The 20,861-nt window shown below is 34.0% G+C and overlaps 1 protein-coding gene across 1 annotated transcript in view; it reads left to right on the top strand.

Annotated features, from left to right (window-relative positions):
* Positions 1–20,334, top strand: part of Ipo9 (Importin 9) — a 358,080-nt gene extending 337,746 nt beyond the window's left edge. The window contains exons 23-25 of the mRNA XM_090372279.1: positions 6,490–6,635; positions 11,112–11,214; positions 19,611–20,334. Of these exons, the coding sequence (XP_090228405.1) occupies positions 6,490–6,635; positions 11,112–11,214; positions 19,611–19,804 (443 nt within the window). The 3' untranslated portion in view covers positions 19,805–20,334. The remainder of the gene's footprint in view (positions 1–6,489; positions 6,636–11,111; positions 11,215–19,610) is intronic.
* The last annotated feature ends 527 nt before the right edge of the window (positions 20,335–20,861 follow it).

Here is a 20,861-nt window from a genome sequence, read left to right as displayed (position 1 = left end):
TACTGGCTATGTCCATAAATCTAATAGCCTTACTTGCCTTTAGGCCAAAAGTTTTTCAAATTAATTAGTCATCTGTAATTTCAAAATTACTAATTTCATATGGTTAGGCTCATTTGCATAGCCTCTCCTTAGCATGAAAGATCTTTCTTCAATGAAGACCAATGCAGAGTATGTATTAAATTCATCAGCTAAGTTACCTAAGTCTTTTCCACACCCACTGCACAAAGGTCTGATCTGATTCATTTTCTTCTTTGTATTTGCATTCGTGAAAAAAAACTCCTTGTGTTCATTCTTTGCTCTCTTAGCAAGAGCTTTTTCATATTCAGCCTTGGCCTCCCTAACCTTATCTGTTGTACTATTACAGATAAACTTATTGAAAAGTACTGAAGCTATTGTAGGCTTCAATTCTTTTCATTGCTCAGAAACTTTCCCGTGCCATCTTTTTTCTGCTTTTGACTGACCAGCTCTCTATTCATCCATCCCAGCATCCTCCTCATGCATATATTTTCTTAATGATATATATGCATTCTTGGCTTCTGTGATTATTACTTTAAATTATTCCATGATTCTAATGTATTCACTTTAAATAAATGGCTATAGTCCTCTTTTCTGAAATTAAAACCAGTGCCTTTAACTACTGCAACACCATTATTAATCTTCCAGGTAACAACTGTGTAATCACTACCTACCAGTGGTTCTTGTACTTAAAGTCCTGTGATGTCATCTGATTTGTGAATAATGATAAGGTCAAGAATGTTCTTACCATAGTATTTTCTCTAATGTGCCAGTACAAATAATAATAATCTATTTTAATTAAAAATTTTGTTCCTCATGTCTAGTTTTGCTGCCACATATTCCAATCAGTTTGGGAAAGATTGAAGTCACCCATAGTAAGGCATTCATACTTGCTTTCTCATTCCATCTTCATTTAGGGACACTCATTATTCTCTTAACAATCTTCTGGTCTGTGGATTACTCTCACTGTTATTATGCCTTTACTTCTGACTAAGTCACACCACACAGATTTGATGATGTCAGATGTAATTTCTGCCTTGGCTCATTTTGTGCTCAGGCTGCTTTTTGATAAGTATCACGACCCCTTCGCTCTTATCTTTTCTAAATACATTATAAATACCATAATGGAGCTCATTATCCCCAATTTCCAGGTGGTGCCATATTTCTATTCTCTCTATTATGTCAGCATTAGTTGTCCTAACCAGAAGTTCAAATTCACCCATTTTGTTGAGAACACCCCTGTCATTACTGTATTGGCACTATGGTGAATGGTTTTGGAGCACTTTGGCTCCTTGTCAGATAACAGTTAATCCCACTTAACAACTGTGTTTTAAACTTTGAATAATGTACCGAATTAAAATGAAAATCCAAAGCAGTGTGTGGAAGAAAAACGCTGGATTGAGAGCATAACTTTTGTTATATAATACAATCTCTATTATTGGGCTGCATTAGCCCAATACAGCAGATTGGTAAAGATTTTTTGTAATTTTTTGAAATTGGTGATTAGTAATTTTTTGCAAGTATTGTTGGGACCAGTTTCAATCATGTTTGGGTTGTGATGAGGAAAGTCCCGATGATTTCCTTCCTAATAATGAATGGAAACAATGACCCTGTTAAACCCAAGTTTTATTTGCTTTACACTTATTCTGATTTTCTTTCAATATCTTCTTCAAATCTCTTGTTTTCATCTTCTGAACCTCACACTGTTCAGGCTAAAAGCATCTAATCCACAGGAAATATATACAGGTTAGCAAGGATCTTAGGATGGGCAAGATTAGGCCTGTAATAATGCATTGGCAATTTAATCAACACAGGGTTTGCCATGAGGAAATAGTCCTGCCATGTCAGCAGACAGGAATGTGTCAGGTGACACATTCCTGTCTGCTGAGAGCTGATGATTGTCCTGTGAGTAGATATTTAACACAATTTTTAACTGTTCAACTCAGGTTTCCCTTTATCTCTGAGATGTTCAGATTATTTTAGTTGAATGTACGTCTTTTAGCAGTGAATACCATTATGTTTTACCCAACTGTCTGAGGCTCAGACAGTTGGGTAAAACATATCAGCAAATTTTATCAGATGATGACAATGTGTCAGATGTAGTCAAATTTTTTACAGTTGATTAATCTATATAGTTACATTTAGAGTGCTTTATTGTTTAATATGTTTGTAACCTTTTTGTTATATATTTGTTTATAATGTATTAATTAAATATTTTATATATTTTGACTTGTCTCACTATAGCCTTAGATGCTGGTGTACCATGAAACTCTTGATGACAATCAATCATCTTCTGAACCATTAAGTTTCTGAGGGGAATGGAGAGGTTCTGGTTTTCTATGCCCACTGTATTTCACTGTTTATAGTAAAATACATTAAAATACCGAAATAGTAAATTATAGTGTTAACTTATAAATAGGTGAAGCCTCGATACATACAATAATGTGCATGAGCATGCATAAAAAAGAACTCTGCATGGAACTAGAGTAATTAGTACAAGCATCAAGGATGAGTTTGAGATTCCATATGTCTCATTCAGTGCACTCTTTTTCATGAACACACACAAATTAATATATGAATGCATATACTAATATACAGGATGAGGCATAAATGCATATAATAATTATAAGAATTGTGTTCTACATATAAATCAAACAAAAAAAGGTTTCTATAAACATATGGCAAAAATACTTTTTTGATGAGGTATTAGTATCAATGGAAGCAAATAATGCAAGAAAGCAAGCTTATCAAGCAACAGCCAAACATAAGCTAATAGCAGCTTTGGAAAATGTTTTTAATTTCTTTACTGAAAATTCCAGAAATCTCTGTTAAATATCCCAAAAATAGGAAAAATTCATGGATTAAGTTAAACTTAATTATATGCACGTGTTGATTGGCATGCATCACTTTCAGTTATTGATTGCAAGTTGTATTTACTGCCGTGGGCATTTCCTATAATCAATAATGCCTCTCCAGCTTCATGACATTGAAGCATCATCTGGAAGCTAACTCTTGACGACACGCACACTTCACATTTCATACAGCGGGCTCTCCTATTAGTGACAGGCAGTCATCCCTTGAAGCGGAGTTCTTAAATTTGCATTTCACTTGCCGACAAGTCTAAAGGGAATTAATTTCAAAAATTACTTAGAAATATATGCTTTAATATAAAAAATGACATTTTCGCAGTTGTTTAGAAAAGAGTGAAAATAAAGGTGGCTTCAAAAAAGTGAACAATATTTAATTATTTTTGAATTTTCAAAAATAGGGTCTAAGTGACCATGTACGATTAGAGGAAGAACAATCCTTTTCATGCCTGCAGATAAGTTAAAATTGTCCTCTGCCACTCAGCCATATCTTTATCCACAACAGTAACTTGCCCATAATGCCACACTGCTCCAATTTGTACGGCAGCCTTTTATGTGCAGTGACATCAAAAGCTTTTCTGACACTTAAGTGTGTATTGTCAAAATTATTTTTCGCATCCAGATCATTTGTTACTGCCTTACTGTTAGTATTAGTAATGACCATATGGCAGCAAGGAAGCCTAAGGCTTATGCTGCACAATATTTAATTATTTTTGCTGAATTTTCAAAAGTGGGGTTTAAGTGACCATGCACAATTAGAGGAAGAACAATCCTTTACAATCAGTAGTATCCAATCAAATTGGTCAGATAAGGTACCCCTTAACAAATCCATGCTACGACTGTAGTATAACTGCATTCCTATTTAGATCATCCTGCATACTTCTTAACCAATGACTATTGTTTTCCCTGGAACAGAAGTCAAGCTAACTAACAGGTCTCTAATTACTCATGTTGCCCTTTGATCCCTCCTTTTGTGAACAGGGAATACATTTACACTACAGTTCTGCATGGGTCCATTGTATTAGATCTGCACTTGTAGTAACTGGAACCGCACTTGCTAGCAAAATTTCTGTATATCATTTGAAAAACCCTAAGCTATCCTGGCAGCCTATCTGCATTGAGCAGAGAACTTCATATATGACTACACAATTATCAGCAGGTCTTTTTCATTTTACATTACCCTGAGTGTAGTACTACATGGTTGTTACATGGATTACTGCTACCCTATTGAAGTATCTTGCATTTGTCAATGTTAAACTTCATTCACCATTTCTCAACCCATCTGCATAATTTTTCTAGATCTTGTTGCAGTAACATACCTTGATTACTGTCATTAACCACCCTACTGACCTTTGTATCACCTGCAAACTTTGACATTAAGTCTAATATACCTTCATCAGCATCATTAAAAAATATATATATAAAAAAAAAAAAAACAATGGGCTCAGCACCGAACTCTGTGTGACTCTACTAATAACATTAGTCCATGAAGAATAGTGTGTCCATTGATAACTGCACTCAGTCTTCTCCCACTCAACCATCTCCCACTCAACCATCCCTTTATCTGTAGCAGTAGCTTGCCCGTAATTTTGCTGCTCTATAATGAAGAGAAATTCTGCAGTTGGTTGAAGACCATTCATTAGCTGCTCTCTTTCTCATTTAGCATACCTTTCATCCACACAATTTGTGGTACTGGCTGCTTAAGGGCACTTTTCTTAGACCAGTTTGTTGAGGAGAATGAGCAGATTTGTAGCATGAATGCAACATGAAATAGCTAGAATGGAGTACAAGTTTAAATAAATTAGACTTGTATCACTATACCTTAGTACTACCGTGCTGCAGTATCATTGTGCAATGTGAAAGTGTAATAATATCACACTGTTAAAAAACTAAAACAGCAATTTATATATATACCATGTAAAATTTCTAAACACTTAACATTGAATATAAAGAAAATCATGAATTGTGCTTACCTCTGGTGCTGTTTTGAAACTTTTCCATTTCTTTGACTAAATGAAACTTAAATCTTGACTTAGTTCCCTCCACAGTTACTGGTGGCAGCAGCAGAATGTATGTTAAACACTATCCTTTTAAATATTTAAAAGGATATAGTTTATTTATAATTTTATTAAGCAAACCTTGTAATTAAGCCACTTACGCTATTCCTTTACTGCAAATTACAATACTAGTTAATGGGGGGGGGGGGGAAACACCATCAGAATTATCACGGAAAATATCCCTGATTTTATGACTCCATTATGAGTCCATAAAACTACCAGATGGCCTTGTTCCTAGAGTTGATTGACAAGTTGAAGCCTCCTCACTAGAGGAATTAAAGTGCCCCTTTACTATTTTGCTATAAGTATTTTTCTAACCTCAGTGCTTTCAATAATATAAATTGTGTTGGTTCTATGAGTCATAAAATCAGGGATATTTTGCATAAGTTAGGTGCTTAAATGCATGCATGCATAATCCGCTTGCAAGTGTTCACATATTCCCAAGGTATTTTCTCTATAAAGAAAGATTTCTTTTTGCACTTCTGTACTAACCTTTCTGCTAACCTTGGCAAATTTTTTTTTTTTTTTTGCCAACTAAACTTGTGATGGGTCTCTCACTAAGCTAGGTGCAAAGTATGAAGGAGGTTATTAAATTATATGGAATTTCATTTTCATATGTAGCACAAAAATATAGTAGTAATTTTGGAAAGCATTCATTACAAATCATGATCTCCAAGCATTGAATTATACAGTATATACAGTTCAATTCTCTGTAAATAGTGGTTAATCTTATTTAGATTAAATACATTTAAAAATACTGATCTCTTTTTATTATTATAAAAAAAATAATAAAATTTTGCTCAAGTTCTTGAATATTTGTTAATAAATTTATAATGTGTAAATAACGTTGAGAAGCAATCCAAGATTGAAAGAAATGAAACTGAGGACTTTTACCACTTTCATTCTTTATTTTCCATCATTTAAATCTGATTTCCTTCTCCCTTATTAAGATCATTTTCAAATATGAACATTTCAAGTTCAATTTTATCTTTTTAGTTATAATTTTAATCAAATAATCTTATTTCCTAAAATGCTATAACCAGACAGTAATTCACAAAATAATTAAGAATTAAAAGATTTCTTTCAAAAATTATCTTAATAATGAACAGATAAGCCACAATCCCATCAACACCTTTAACAGATATTTTAAATGTCAGTGTTTTGACAATATATGAAAATTACATCAAATGAAATTATAGGAAGCCAATCCAGTATGTTTTGCTGTTTAGCTGCACACATGCCACAGTATGTGAGCATTCAAGAATGCACATTTAATTGCACAACACACCATAACCAAATGATACTGGGTCATTAGCATTTCAACTACTGTTATAGTGTGTCCTTGGAAGATATCGGGTACAATTTTGACTGTTGACAGAGTGGCACACCAGAAGCTGTGGTCAAACCAGCATAATTCAAATTCTGATGGAACATGGACTTATTAATAGACGTAGGAGTAGTGGAGTAGTTTGTTTACCTTTATGCACAAAAGTTTTTCATCTAGACTGAAGGAGAATATTAAATTATATGGAATTTTATTTTTATTCTAGATCCAGAAGAGTGGACCCAGATTCCACTGCTTGTAAAGATGTATAAAATTTTAATATATGAACTTGCTGTAGTTATGGAACAAGCAATGACAAATGCAAATGATGATGAAGATGATGATGATGACGACGACGACGACGACCTAGAGGTATGTATTGAGAATGAAAAATAAAATATTGATTGTGAAATACTTTTGAGTCGGAAATACATTAGGGTTTATTTACAAAAGAGGTATGGAACTATAGTTGGTCTACCATTTACCATCTTCATTTTTCATACCCCCTGCTGAAAGCCAACTAACTCAAACATAGATTACTGTTCTCATGTTTTTATGCACCTTATAGTAGGTCTTGAGCAGCTTATAAAAATTTCTTCCTTAAAAAAACAAACCAGCAAATTTAGGTCCAGTACACTATTTTCAGATAAACTTAATCTATGTTAGGGTAGATTGCAGTTATTTCTACATCTGTGTAGAATATTATTGGCAGGTTGCCTTAGTTACTGTACAATACAACTAAACAATCCTTGTATGAGAAATATGTTGTTTAATTGTAGTATTGTGACATCCACCATATAGCCATTTCAATGGTTAGTGTCACATCATCAGTAAGAGAGCCAGGCACTCCATCATTGCAGCAGTTTGAAAATCCATTAGTAATACAAGCAAAATCACAAATTGAGAAATGTCAAATATGCCAACTTCATAGTAAAAAAAAAAAGAACCAATACAGGTCATCATGTATTATATCTTATACTGATCTGTCAGCTTTTCTGGTTTAGCTGGAAGATTTCTAGTATTCCTTTTCTTTTACCAATTTCCAAAAAGATTTATTTTCTTCTATGTTTTAGTTATCTTTGAGCTATTCATTTATATTTTTTTACAATTTTCAAATATCCATATGTTTTATGTTAATCAATTTCAGTTTAAACACTATTGTTAGATTGGCTCTGCTCATGTTTAACATGAAGATTCTGATGATTATGTTCTCTCAAGATGTGTCAAGTTTCAGGCACACTACTGCTTGGGGAGGGGTATTTTCCTTTCATAGGTGAGGAAGTAGTGTTTTTATTTATTTTTATTATTTTTTGCATCGCTTAAAATGTCCTACAAATTATTCATTAAGTCATACATTATCAGTGACTACTTTGTTTTTGTGTTTATGAACAGTTACATTAACAAATGCATGAACATGCCTGTTATCACTTCATTTGTATACAGTGTGTTAGCCTGACATTATTTCCCAAAGATGGAGAATATATAAACTGCTGTGAAACTAAAAATTGTATTCATATAAAATTCAATTTCTAATGTAGTCAATTTGAATTTTATATGAATACAATTTTCAGTTTCACAACAGTTTATATATTCTCCTTCATATGTCCACCATTGATGTGAATATGCTGCAATACGACGTATCAGTTTACAGATTGTTTTTAAATTTCTCTATTGATATAATCAATAGTACAAGTCATAGTGAAAATTAGGCCTAAATACCATCCTGATGGCTTAGCTTGACTTACATTAAAGTGGATGTCGTGATTCTCATTAAAATGCACATTTTGAGAAACTTTTCAACGTAGTTTCTTCTGGCTGTAAACCAAGCTGTATTAAAATTTTTCCATTTTAAAAAAATTATCCGGTCTGCTTACAGAATCATGGGTTCATGGGCTAGTTTGCATATTTTGCAGAATTAAAAATCTGGAAAACTTCAAGTGACAAGTACTGTACGTCCACAAATTGGCTGACAGCCTTTAAGGAATTCCTCTGTCTTTGTGGATTCAGCTTTAGAGTTCCTCAGTCTTCTGTCCATCTGTTCTGTTATTTGATGTAGTTTCAGTTTATATTGTGTACTTTTGTTTATTTATGCTACTGTTCCATTTTATCACCCTGTCTTTATTTTTTGTTAGAAAACAAGCATTCAGTGGCTGTATTTAAGTGTCTTTCCTGACCTAGGAAAACAATAGCTAAATTTATTATCTTCTACATTTATTTTCTTCTTATCCCTTTTATTTTGTTACCATGTATACTATATAGAGAAAATGGAATAAGTTTTCAGTTATTGATATATTTGGTTGTGTGTGTATTTTGAATTGAGAAAACAAACCTAAAACAAAATTTATCTGGTCTTTCAGAGCATTGTTAATTGTCAGCTGCAACCACCATTTTTTTTCAAAAACCAATTAATCTGGAAGAATAAAATCCTAACAGACAATTTAAAGAAGTGTTTCTCAGATTGTGGTATATGTACTAATGATATGTGAGAGGTTTTGAATGGTATGCAAAGGTGATTAGATTTTTAAAAAAAATTACCAAGCATTGTGATAATAAAACTCAATTTGCAAAGAGGAGTCACAGTATGTGTTAGTACATGAAGCATAATAAATTTAAATCAGTTTCTAACTGAACTTTAGCAACCTTATCACAGTATAGCTGATCATTAGTAGATGATTAATATAATTTTGACTAGCCAGTAGCTAGTATGGAGCCAACAGAAGTTTGAAAGCCAGTATTCAAGGCAAGTGCCTACTGATCATCCTGTCACCAGGTTTTCTTCAGAAGCACTTTTGTCAACCAGCTGAGTAGAGGTGTGTTATTCTGCTTGATGCTTAGAAGCTCTTCACTCAGATAGTAATACAGTCAGTCCTCGAATAACACGTGTTTACACTACACGAATTTGATCATACGCGATTTATAAATAGGGCAACGATATCGTATATAACACGAACCGAATTCGCTCAAATCATGATTCGCCTTTGTATTTACAAGAAATGGCAGTCAAACGCGGAATCACCCCAACTGAACGCAACACGATAGGAATGAAGAGAAGAGTCTGAAAATGTATTTATGTTTCTTTTTTATATCAGTGAAGGGGAAACACATTTTATCATAATAAAGTAAAAACCCACACAATTCCAGCTATCGGTATTATCGCAAATGCAATTAGATCGAGTTTACTACCAGTTTATAACAGATTCCACTAGGAGAAACACAACTGGAAATTGTTTTTATTGTTTTATGGTAGTAACCACCAGAAATGTGCTTTAGTAAAATGTGAGGTGTTAATAGTGTATCTCTGCATTTACGGTGTTGTTTATTCAGTTGCTACATGCACGCAGCTTTGTTTATGTATATCAAGCCTGCCTCCTCATTTTGTAATTGTGCTTTATTCCCTAAAAATGAGTAAAATACTTAAAAGGTGTGAAAAGGAAGCATCCTGGTGAAGACACTGCAGATTCAGAGAGAAAAAGAAAAGCAATATTGAGAAACAGAGGCGGACTGGGTCAAAAATTCTTACCCAGGAAAATATGTAGTGGCATCATACTATGGTTTATGGCCAAAATCACACCGGCCTCCGGCGTTTCCCCGGTAAGGCTTATGGCCAGTCTGCCTCCGTCGATAGAGAAAAAATATGAAATTGTGAAATGCTTTGAGCGAAATGAAAGACCATATGATATTGCACGTGGTACAGGCTTAAATGAAGCAATGCCGAGAATTAGAAAGATGCATAAAAACAACTTTCATAGCAGGAAAAACTCCAAGTGTAATTAAAATCATTAGATCTAGACACAAAGAAGTGGAAGAGATGGAACGGCTGTCATCTGTTTCGATAGAAAATCAAACAAAAAACAAATTTGCTTATGATAGAAGCAAAAGCATATGCAATATTTTATTACAATAATTTATTGTGTTTGGTAATGTTTTGGTTACAAATGTGTGTTCAATATTGGGTGGTCGGCACCTAACCCTATTTTTCCCATAGGGCCTGTGTTTATATTGCACAATTTTGCATTGCACGAGGGTTTCTAGGAACATAACTATCATGCTATACGAGGACTGACTGTAGAATCAAAGTATTTTCTAACATTTTTTATTCTTTGCCCTTGAAGTTACCACACTGAATTCCATAACTATCGGCTCCTTTAAAAAAAAAAAAAAAAAAGTCCAGCAGTGAATTAACCAGTAAACCTACACTGCATGCTACTGTCCCTTTACTGTAAAAAACAGATGATTAATATGGGTATGCTGGTTGATATCCAATACAGGAGTAATATACATGAATTGAGCTTTGTCAATTTGTAGGATGTCATCAACTACTGTTTTTCACATTTAACTTTAGCATGGAAGTGACGGTATTTCTATAATGTTACCTTGGTGTAAAATGCAGGCATTTTACACCATAAAGTGGTGATGTATTACTGCAGATTGACAAAGCTCATCAAGTAGAACCAGAACATGGGGGGAACAGTAAACCTTATTGTCACCCCCTTCCCAGTTCTAGCTCTACATTGAAGATTTTATCATCGAATAGGATCAGAACCAAGTTAATGCACACCATGCTGAATTAATTGATAATAACACATACAATGAACCCATTAAGTCTTTTTTATTTTTAATCTTGATAAATGAATCATTTGACAAAATGATTTGGCTTTACAAAAGGACAACAAAATACTTTTAAGGATCAAACAAAATCATTTAAACTATTATATTGGAGAGGTTGAGTACCCGCTTTTTATTTTATTTTATTTTTTAAAGCACTTTACCTTGTGTTAGCAATTTTAAAATATCTGTTTGCTTCATTCAAAAGGAAAGAAAAATTATAATTTATATTTATATAAATAGGCAGAAGAATGGGATGATGTGGAAGAAAATCAAGGTTCTGCAGATACTGCCATGGCTTTGTCTTCTGTCTTATCACATTTTGCTTCAGCATCGGATTTTAGAGGTGTGTGAAGAGATGTTGCATTTTAAACTATTCTACTGCATTAAGTAAAATAACTGGCTTCTCAAGTTACACTGCATAGAAAATGATTTTACTAACTACTTGATATCTGGATCAATCAAGGGTTGCCTAATTTGAATGTTTCAATTAATTGGTATAGTATTAGTAGTCTTTGAATTATAAGTTAAAAATGTGTAGTCTGAAATTTAGGCACTAAAGGTCTTAATTTTTATCTGTGCTGTTTAAAAAATGCAGCATGATGCTTGCTCATCTCTTCACTATGCTTTTTTAATCATTATTTTTCTAAAATATATTCAAACTAGGCAATTTAATACATCTCGTGCTATAATTCCCACATCTACTGATCCATTACTAGATTTAATTAATGTGATGGTTAATGTAATTTAGTCCTTGTGCAACAATATAAATGTTTATCTTCGCCACTTCTAACTTGACTATTTTCATTCATGATATGTGTATTTAGATCAAGGCTAATTACAAAGGTTATTCAAATGAAAACTGTAAAACCAACATTAAATGCATATTATACAAAAACCGGTGATAATCTTGTATCAGATTATTGCTCAAAGTCTTTGCAACACTGAGTGTCTACATGGTGCCACCTTGCAGTCATGCATCAAGCTAGAGATGCTGTCTGTAATCCAGTTTTGAAATACGGAAGAAATAAAATAGAATGTTGGCTCAGTATGGTGAATCACGTGAATTAACATGGTCTATAATTTTTACGTAAGAATAAAGGGAAAAGAATTAGTGATGCAGCCTATATGGATGATGCTATGCTTATTTTGGCAGTTGATTTAAGAAGAGAAGCTGGAATTTTAGGTGCAGAAATGTTGAAACAGATTATTAAATGGGGGGAGAGAGAGAGAGAGAGAGAGAGAGAGAGAGAGAGAGAGAGAGAGAGAGAGAGAGAGAGAGAGAGAGAGAGAGAGAGAGAGAGAGATTGGTCTGCATTTCAATCATTCAGAGAGAAATTGTATCCTTTTCCCAAAGCCTTTTCTGCACTTCACTCCATAGAAAACTTCTAATTATAAAAATAAACCGAAGAAATCAATTAAATACTTAAGTTTTATCCTGGATGTTGACCTAAGCTAAAATAACATGTTCCCACACTAAAGAACTGAAGTAACATATTTTTAAAATTGGCATGAGTAGCCAAATCAGAATGGAGTCTCAAGAAGGGAACAGTGACAATAATTTATGGACTCTTATTTTCATGGTAACACTTTCTCCCTGCCCAGACAAGTGTACCTTTGCAATTACTAAAGCTTATAGAAATTTTTTAATAGGTTTTAAGTGCTACTATCCATTATTTGATATTTAAAGAGAGAAATTAAATATTTGATTAAGAAATAAAGAATGAACAATGAAAAACGAAGCCAGTATTCCTAATATACCATGCAACGTTTCAAAACTGTCTTTTGCTGCCTAAGCCATGCCTATAGCTGGAAGTTAATGTTGTGCATGAAAATCAAGATTACATTATAATTATCTATATCGACAGCTCTAAAAAGCAAGTATGGTTGTGGCTTAAGGCCTATACACTTGATATAATGAACAGTAGGTATTCCAATTTTCAGTTTAAAGATGTTGCAATTTTTAGGTGAGTTGGTGCAACACTGAGAAGAGTTACGCATTCTACAGTAGCCTTTCATTTCCAATGGGTTAAGATCCATAATGGCAATGAACGAAACACTTAGTATTGACACCTTATACCCAATTTGAGAGTCATAAGCTTGATGATTTTCTCTGCCTTACCCAGATCTCATCCAAAATCTGTATAGGACAAAGCCATTCAAGGATGGCAGCAGCATTGGCATCAGAGTGAAAATAGCAAATATACATATCTATCACCTGATACCCAGTATTGAGGAAAGTTTCTATTCTACTGTAAAAAATCAAGCAATCTTTAATGAATAAACTTCAATTCAGTGTGAAGTCACTTCTTCACACACTTCATAAAAAATTCCTTCTTTCTAGACTCATTATATAGACCCCCACTGTCTTGGTCCTCTCATTACTCCTCAACTGCATAAATAATATTATTTGACCCAAAATGTTGCAGTTTCAAATGATTTTATTTTATTCTTTTATAGGAAATTGATAGTAATTTGAAGTGAATATATCTGTTGAATTGGGTGGATGTGGCAATAATTCATAGCTTAAATCACAGAGTCTCTATGTGATTACCCAAGTCTTGTGACTTTAGCATTGGTAGCTGATGACACCCTTTGAAATTTCTTGTGGTGAGAAGGTCATTCATTGATTCTATTCTGTTGACTGTTTTGTCTCTGAATCATAATGATGAAACCAAGTTTCATCTGTAGTCACCATTTGGCTGAAAAAGTTTGGAACCTTGGACATAATTTGCAAAAATTCTTTGCACAATTCACCCTTCCCTTCCTGGTATGCATTTAACTGAAATTTTTTTAAAAATCCTTAATTCTTTACAGACAATATGAGAGAGTTGTTCATAAGATATAGTTAGTGTCTGCTATATACAGGATCTGCCCGACTTATGTCAGAGTTGCGAAACGCTACGTAAGTCAGAATTTCCCCCATGGTTGTGCAGCACTTGCAACTGTGCTCGCTGAATTGATTGAATCAAAAAAGAAATGTTCGACGAACATGTAAATAGAATTATTTATTGTATTTATTCAATTTTTTATCTCATGTGCAGGAAAAATTACAAAAGTGTGCAATTTAAAAATTTTTAAAATTATAAATTACAAAAAAAAGAGAAGACAGGCATAACGTCAGTAAATTTTACCTTTCGAGCACCATTGCCAGAATCGGCATCTTCAGCTGATAAGTACACCGCTGCAGAGGTTAAGGGCTGTGGAGATTTAGAAGGCATCAGCTACTCAACCTTACGAAAGAACATATTAATGGATGACTGGACGATGGCTTTTTTCTTTTCATCGTAGATTTATTTGTAGCGAGCAAGCATATCATTCACCCTTCTGTTAATTTCTAAGAATCGTTTGCTGTCACAGTCCATCTTCTCAAACCTCACCATTGCTGATGCAATTTCATGAAATGCCATTGCCATCACTCTGATGGTGAAGTGTCTTGGCTCTTCATTTGGTTCATCTTGAGCTTTTTCAGGATTTTCTTCTTTCACTGTTGCTGCAAGTCAATTTTCTTCATTTTCTTTTTTCACTGCAAGTCAATAAGTTCTTCGTTAGATAATTCCTTCTCTTCTGCGTCTATTAACTCCTCCACATCTTTGGCATCAACCTCCAACTGAAGTAGCTCTGCAACCTTTACAGTCTTATCTGTAACCTCTTCATATGATTGGTCTTTTTCAAATCCTTCGAAGTCTTTTATTTAAAGAGAGAATGCCATATGCATATTTTCTTCTATGTGACATTTAAACAACTTTTAATTTCCACCTAGGCCTTATTAATATTTAAGATGGCGTAGTAAATATTGTAAGATTTCCAAAAGTCTCTTAATGTAAAATTTTTCTCATCATCTACTGCAGACAATGCCTGAGCAAATGTTGTGCTTAAATAGTATGCTTTTAAATTTGAAATAACACCCTGATCCATAGGTTGGATGAGTGAAAAGTCTTGTTTGGTGGTAAACATATGACTCTCACGTTCAAATTGAAATCATTTAGATGTGTAGGGTGTCCAGGAGCATTATCTATTGTATTTCTTCAATTCTAAGATGCCATTGATTGTAAGATGCACATTAATTTCAGAAAAAAAGCTTTGATTCTAAGAAGAAAAAAAAAAAAATAAATAAATAAAATAAAACACTAAAATAAATCTAACAAATATTTTTATTATAATAGAATTCAATTTACTAACAACAATAGTACTGGTATTTATCAGTAGGTATGTTATTCATCACATCCTTCTGAATCTTCTGAACCATTGATATCTACATCTGAATCAATATCAGAGTCTACTTCACATTCAGGGTCAGATTCTTGTGATCCGTTGTTGTCTTCATTATCCCATAATATATCATCTTCTGAGCCATCGAGAGCATTGGTGATGCAACATTTTTTAAATGAGAGCTTGACTGTTCTTTCTGGGATCAGCTTCCAAGCTGTTGATACCCATTCTGCCAATTTTGATGCTGACGCTTTCTTAATTTTTCCAGAAGGTGTCAGCCGAAGGTTGTCGGACAGCCAGGATTCATATTTCTTTCTCAAGTAATCCTTAAATGGTTTGTTGACTGAAACGTCAAGTGTTAGTTGTTTGTTTGTTATTTGGTTTTTAGGAGCATTAGCAACTAAGGCCATATTTCTCCGGGATATGCGGTGGTCATTCCCTGACCTTTCCGCACCCTCCATATTTGGTGGTGATGGGCTCGAACCCCGGTCTAATCAAGAAGCGTGATTTATTTGTAGGAATAAATCACGCTCCTTCCCACCTGGCTACGGAGGTGCCAAAAATGTCGAGTGGCTGCAGTTGGCTAGTCATGCCACCAGGAATCACAACCAAAAAATCACCACATTTTTGCACGATTTTAATTTTGATCTGTTCGGACAAACGTCCATGAAATGCATCAAGTACTAGCATGCTAGGTGTGTTACGAAGACTTCCAGGACATCTCTGCCAACATTCATCCATTTTTTTTGTGCATGCACAATAACACCTTTGGGGAAAATTTCATTCTTCGGTATGGTTTTTCAATTTAAAATTAAATATGGTGGCAACTTTCGACCGTCAGTGGTGATGCACTGACGGCGAAAGCAGTGTATCACAGTGATACACTGCGTTTCGTATCCCATGCTTATAACCTTGATTTCTTTAGCACCTTTAGTGTTGACAGTGTAATTTCGAGGCATATCGAAGAAGACTGAGGTTTCATCAGCATTTTCAATTTGACTAAACTAATTTTTTTTTTTTACTTAATTTCATCACCTGTTGTTGTGAAAGTCTGCAGGAATTTTTTTGCAGATAGATGCTTGATGCCTTAACAATAATCCACTATGATGCATGAGCCTGTCGCACCAGCCGCAACTGCCTTTAAAAATTATTTTCTCTATTCCGAGGGACTTGGAAATTTCTCCGGCTTTCAATTGCATGGCTTGTCGAATGATGGGTAATCCTTTTGCACATGTGTCCATTACAAAACGTATCACAGCTTCACCGACTTGTGGAAACCTTCCTTTCTTAGGCCTTGTAAAGCACTTGGTTGTTGCTTTGCACAAAAATATAGAATTACAATCATTTCTCCAACGATGAACATTTACTTCACTAATGTCAAAATTTCAACCCGCAGCTCTATTTCCATGTTCTTTTGCATACACAATAACTTTTCGTTTCAATGCGGCTTCGTAGTGCAATCTTTTTGACATTTTAATGTGCAATGAGGGATCAAAATTAACAAAATACAGTAATTCCACTTCTTACGTACTTTCGAAGATACAAACACAACTTCCCAGTTTTCACTGAGTGAGTTCCACTATAATGAAATTATGGTGGCTTCACATTTCAAAAAAGCTAGTGAAATCACCCATGCCCACTTTATTCTCCAATGGAATTGTTGGAGAATGAGATAACAGTCAAATTTGAAGGCAGGGTTTCCGCATAAAAACAAAACGTGTGGTGCTGTGCAAAGCATGGGAAAAATCGAAAACAAAATGCGATTGTAAGACGCCATCAATTCTAAGACACACCCTGCTTATAGGAGGGAAAAGGTGCATCTTAGAATTGAAGAAATATGGTAATAGAAGCAAAATCTTGAAAGGAGCATCCTTGTCTTTACAGCATTTTTCAACCTTGGGAATGAAGCAGCATTTAATCCTCAAAGAGATATTGTTATCCAAGCTCTCTGGTTCGATCGGAAATGCACAGGTAGGGTGACTTTATTGACTCCCTTAAATGCATTAGGGTTTCCAGAATGGTACACAAGCAGTAGTTTTAATCTGTAGTCTCCTGCTGCATTAACCCCAAGCAAGAGCGTGGCCTTATCTTTTGAAGCCTTGAAACCTGGCATTGTATTTTTCTCTTTGGCAATGTATGTTCGATATGGCATTTTTTTTCCAATACAAAGCAGTCCAATGAATGTTAAAAATTTGCTGCGTTGAATAGCCGTCTTCATCAATAATTTTTTCCAACACATCACAAAATTTCTCTGCAGCTGCAGAATCGGCACTAGTGACTTCACTGCATACTTTAACGTGGTGGAAACCAGCACGATGCTTGAACCTATTAAACCACCTGTTGGTCGACCTGGCTAGCCAGGTGGGTAAAGTGCCTGCCTGGCAACCCAAAGGTTGCGGGTTCTAATCCCGCCTCGGGCTTGGATCAAAGTACTGCAAAAAAAACCTTGGGAGGTGAATTATGGCCACCGAAGCCGATGCACCAACTACTACTAAAAAAAAAAAAAAAAAAAAACCACCTGTTGCTTGTCACAAACTTGGGTTGGGTTTGTTCGTACTTATCCTTAATATCTTTATAAATACTTGTTGCTTTTGCTTGAATGGTTATTAGACTAAGGGACACTTGCTTCTGGATCTGATTTTCCATTCATATTATTAACAGCTGTTCCATCTTCGATATAGCACCTGAATGCTGTTTTGTGATCACTGTTGATCTTAAGTGCGTTGATCCTTTGACTGTCCTTTAAAATAGTATTCACTGTTGAAGCAGCAAGACCCAATTCCCTTGCAATAGATGACACACTGTGTCCTACTTCTTAATTAATCATCTTCATTTCTAAATCAATTTTGTTTTGTTTTCTGGCACTACCACCACTTGTACTTTTCATTGGTCGCTTTCCCTTCATCATTGTAATATGTAAATAGGAATGAAGAGAAGTTTCTGAAAATTAGTTTTTTATATGATTAAAGATTTCAGTGAAGGGGAAGACATTTCTCCATAATAGCGTAAAAACCCACACAATTGCAGTTATCGGCATTGTCGCAAATGCAATAAGATCGAGTTTACTACCCATTTATAGTTAGATGCACTAATGGAAAAGCTCAATAAACCGGAAATTCGGAAATTCTTATAACAGGAACATATGATAACGATGAAATTGTTATCACGTGTTTCTGTTATAAGAATTTGGAAATTTTATAATGGAAATTATAAAGGTCATATTTATAATTTCCATTTATAAATATGACCTTTTAGAAGGATAAATAAATAGCTTAGTAATATAGCGAAATTTTCAACTTCCAAGGACTTGGAACGAATTACAAAAAAAAAAAGTTATTTGGTTCACATTACAACATTTTCACAATACCTCCATTTTTTTCTAAGCAATGGAAAATACGTCTCCACGATTTTTTTTAAATTTGCACTGGCCGGCAAAAACTTATGTAAAGTCGAATTTCTGTATGTCGGATTCCTGTATTGTAATCCAGTCTGTCAATATGATAGAAACAGGTTGTGAACAGCATCACGGCATTTTGTTTTTATGCTTTACATAGAGGCTATAAAGACCTGGGTTCATCTTTGGTGATTACAGTCCCCTTTGAACATAGCAATCCGGTTCTTGATGCTGTTCATACTGTATAATGGACAGTCATTGTATAATGTCTGTTATATCCTTGTGGGTTTGCTTCCTGGAGAGTCCTTTCAGAAAAGGGTATTTCATTACTACATAGCTCTCTCCTCCTGTAAAATTGTCACTTTTTTTATTATTTTAAAAACGGTTAACTCTTTCACAAGTGAGTTTTTTGAGGAATTTGGAAGTTTTATAAAATTTGGAAAAACCAGTACCCAAGTGTTTTTAAATATTTATTTTTTTCCTATTTTGACTTTATACCCAAACATTAGAGTGAGATTATTGTCAAAAATGAAATCAAAAGAAAAAGTTTATTAAAAAAAAAAAAAATATTAAAAAAAGTCATTACTTTATTATTTATTTATTTATTTGTTGCTATAATATTCTTTGTTTATATTTGTGTTATTTCATTTAGTTTCATCAACTTCTTTATCTGAATTTCTTCAACTTCAGCTTGAATAGGCCTGCACTGTCTTGAATTTTGTTGAAAGGTTGTGCCTCCTATGTCAATTTTAGAAACTCTCATAAAATTAAAAATGGCTACTGGTACTTATAAACACGGTTAATAGATGCTACCACATCTTGTAGAGTTCTTAAACAATCTCTGCATGCATAGGCACAATTTATTAGATTATGCTGAAACAACCTTCAAAACTATATATACATTTTAGCTTGTGAATAATAATTAAGATATTGCTCTTAAAATTAGGGTACATGTATATAAATGTTTGTAATTTAACATTTGTGTATTTATTTTATTTTTAAGTAATGAAATACATTGTAGGCTAAAAACTTCAAATACCCTTCACACATTGCTTCAAAAAATCAAATTGAACATAATTCAAAGATGTAATCAATTAGTTTAAGTTGTAATGCTAATCAGTTCTTTGCACTTATAGGTTATGACACACTCCTTGATGACGATGATGATGATCCAGATGCCCCACTGGATCCCATTTATCATATCAGCCTTCAACCTTTCTTGACACAGTTCCTTCAGACTCTTTCACAGCTGCCTTGTTATTCTGGTTTTTCACAGCATCACTCAACGCAAGAAAGGCATACACTAGCTACTATTGGTATCCATGCATAAAACTGGCTACTGCCGTCTGTGATTTTCCAGAAGTGGATTCGTTATTTGATCATGTAAATTTTCGGATATGTAAAAAGTCATATTTGTGACAGACCAGACCACTGCAGTGAATATTCAAAGAAATAAGCATCCTGTAGGGATCGCATAATATAAACTGATGCATAAGACAAAAATGTGTGAATTTGCACATGCTCTATACAAATGGCATGACCCCTTCCAGTTTACTTTGTTAAATTATGAAACAATCTAAATACTGCACCACTCTACCCATGGAAAGGGTGATGGAGTGATAAAGGAAAATCCTTTTCCTTTAATGAAGCTCGGTTGTAAATTTTGTATGTTTACAGTTAAATATTGGTTTTTGAAATTTTTCTATTTGATCTGAGCATTTTGTAATTTTTATTTGCTTAAGGTGACAACTTTTTTTTAATCTGAAAACTAACATCTTTTAATGCCAGTTCACACACTTGAGCTGCCACTATGCAAGCCCTGAAAAACAGGTGCTAGTGTCAAAGTCAACAGATGTCATATCCAGGTTTGTAACTTTATAAAGTACTACCGATGCATTTAGCATTCCTGTTAAAATTCAGCATTGCTAAGTTGTAAAATATGTGAAAATTACTATAAAAATTAATTGTATATGTATGTTGTTTTATAAATGAAGCTTTGAAATGTGGATTACATATGTACTAAGTTTGGTTAAGTAGATGGTAAATTGAGTAAGAATATAAAAGTAGACAGCTACACAAGATGCACATCAGTTCTTGAGAACACATTTGTACAGACCTAATACATAGTTTAAGACCATATGGCAAAATAGACAAAACATTAAAGATCCTTGTTGATATTTGCTAGTTTAACTGCTTTTCCTAGCACACTTGTTTCCTTATATGCTATGCAACTGGAAGTGATATAGTTAAGAAACTTGAATACAGTAAAATCCCGTTACAACAAACTTATTGGGGGAACATGAATAATTTCATTGCACCAAAATTTCATTGTTATGAATATCGTTCAAAATTATTTTAAAACAATGATTATTTGTTTGAATGTGTAG

The sequence above is a fragment of the Mastigoproctus giganteus genome, chromosome 4 (assembly GCF_048544385.1).
Source record: "Mastigoproctus giganteus isolate SK-2022 chromosome 4, ASM4854438v1, whole genome shotgun sequence".
Taxonomy (NCBI): Eukaryota; Metazoa; Arthropoda; class Arachnida; order Uropygi; family Thelyphonidae; genus Mastigoproctus; species Mastigoproctus giganteus.
The sequence above is the reverse complement of the archived record's forward strand: the minus strand, read 5'-3'. Positions and strand labels throughout refer to the sequence as shown.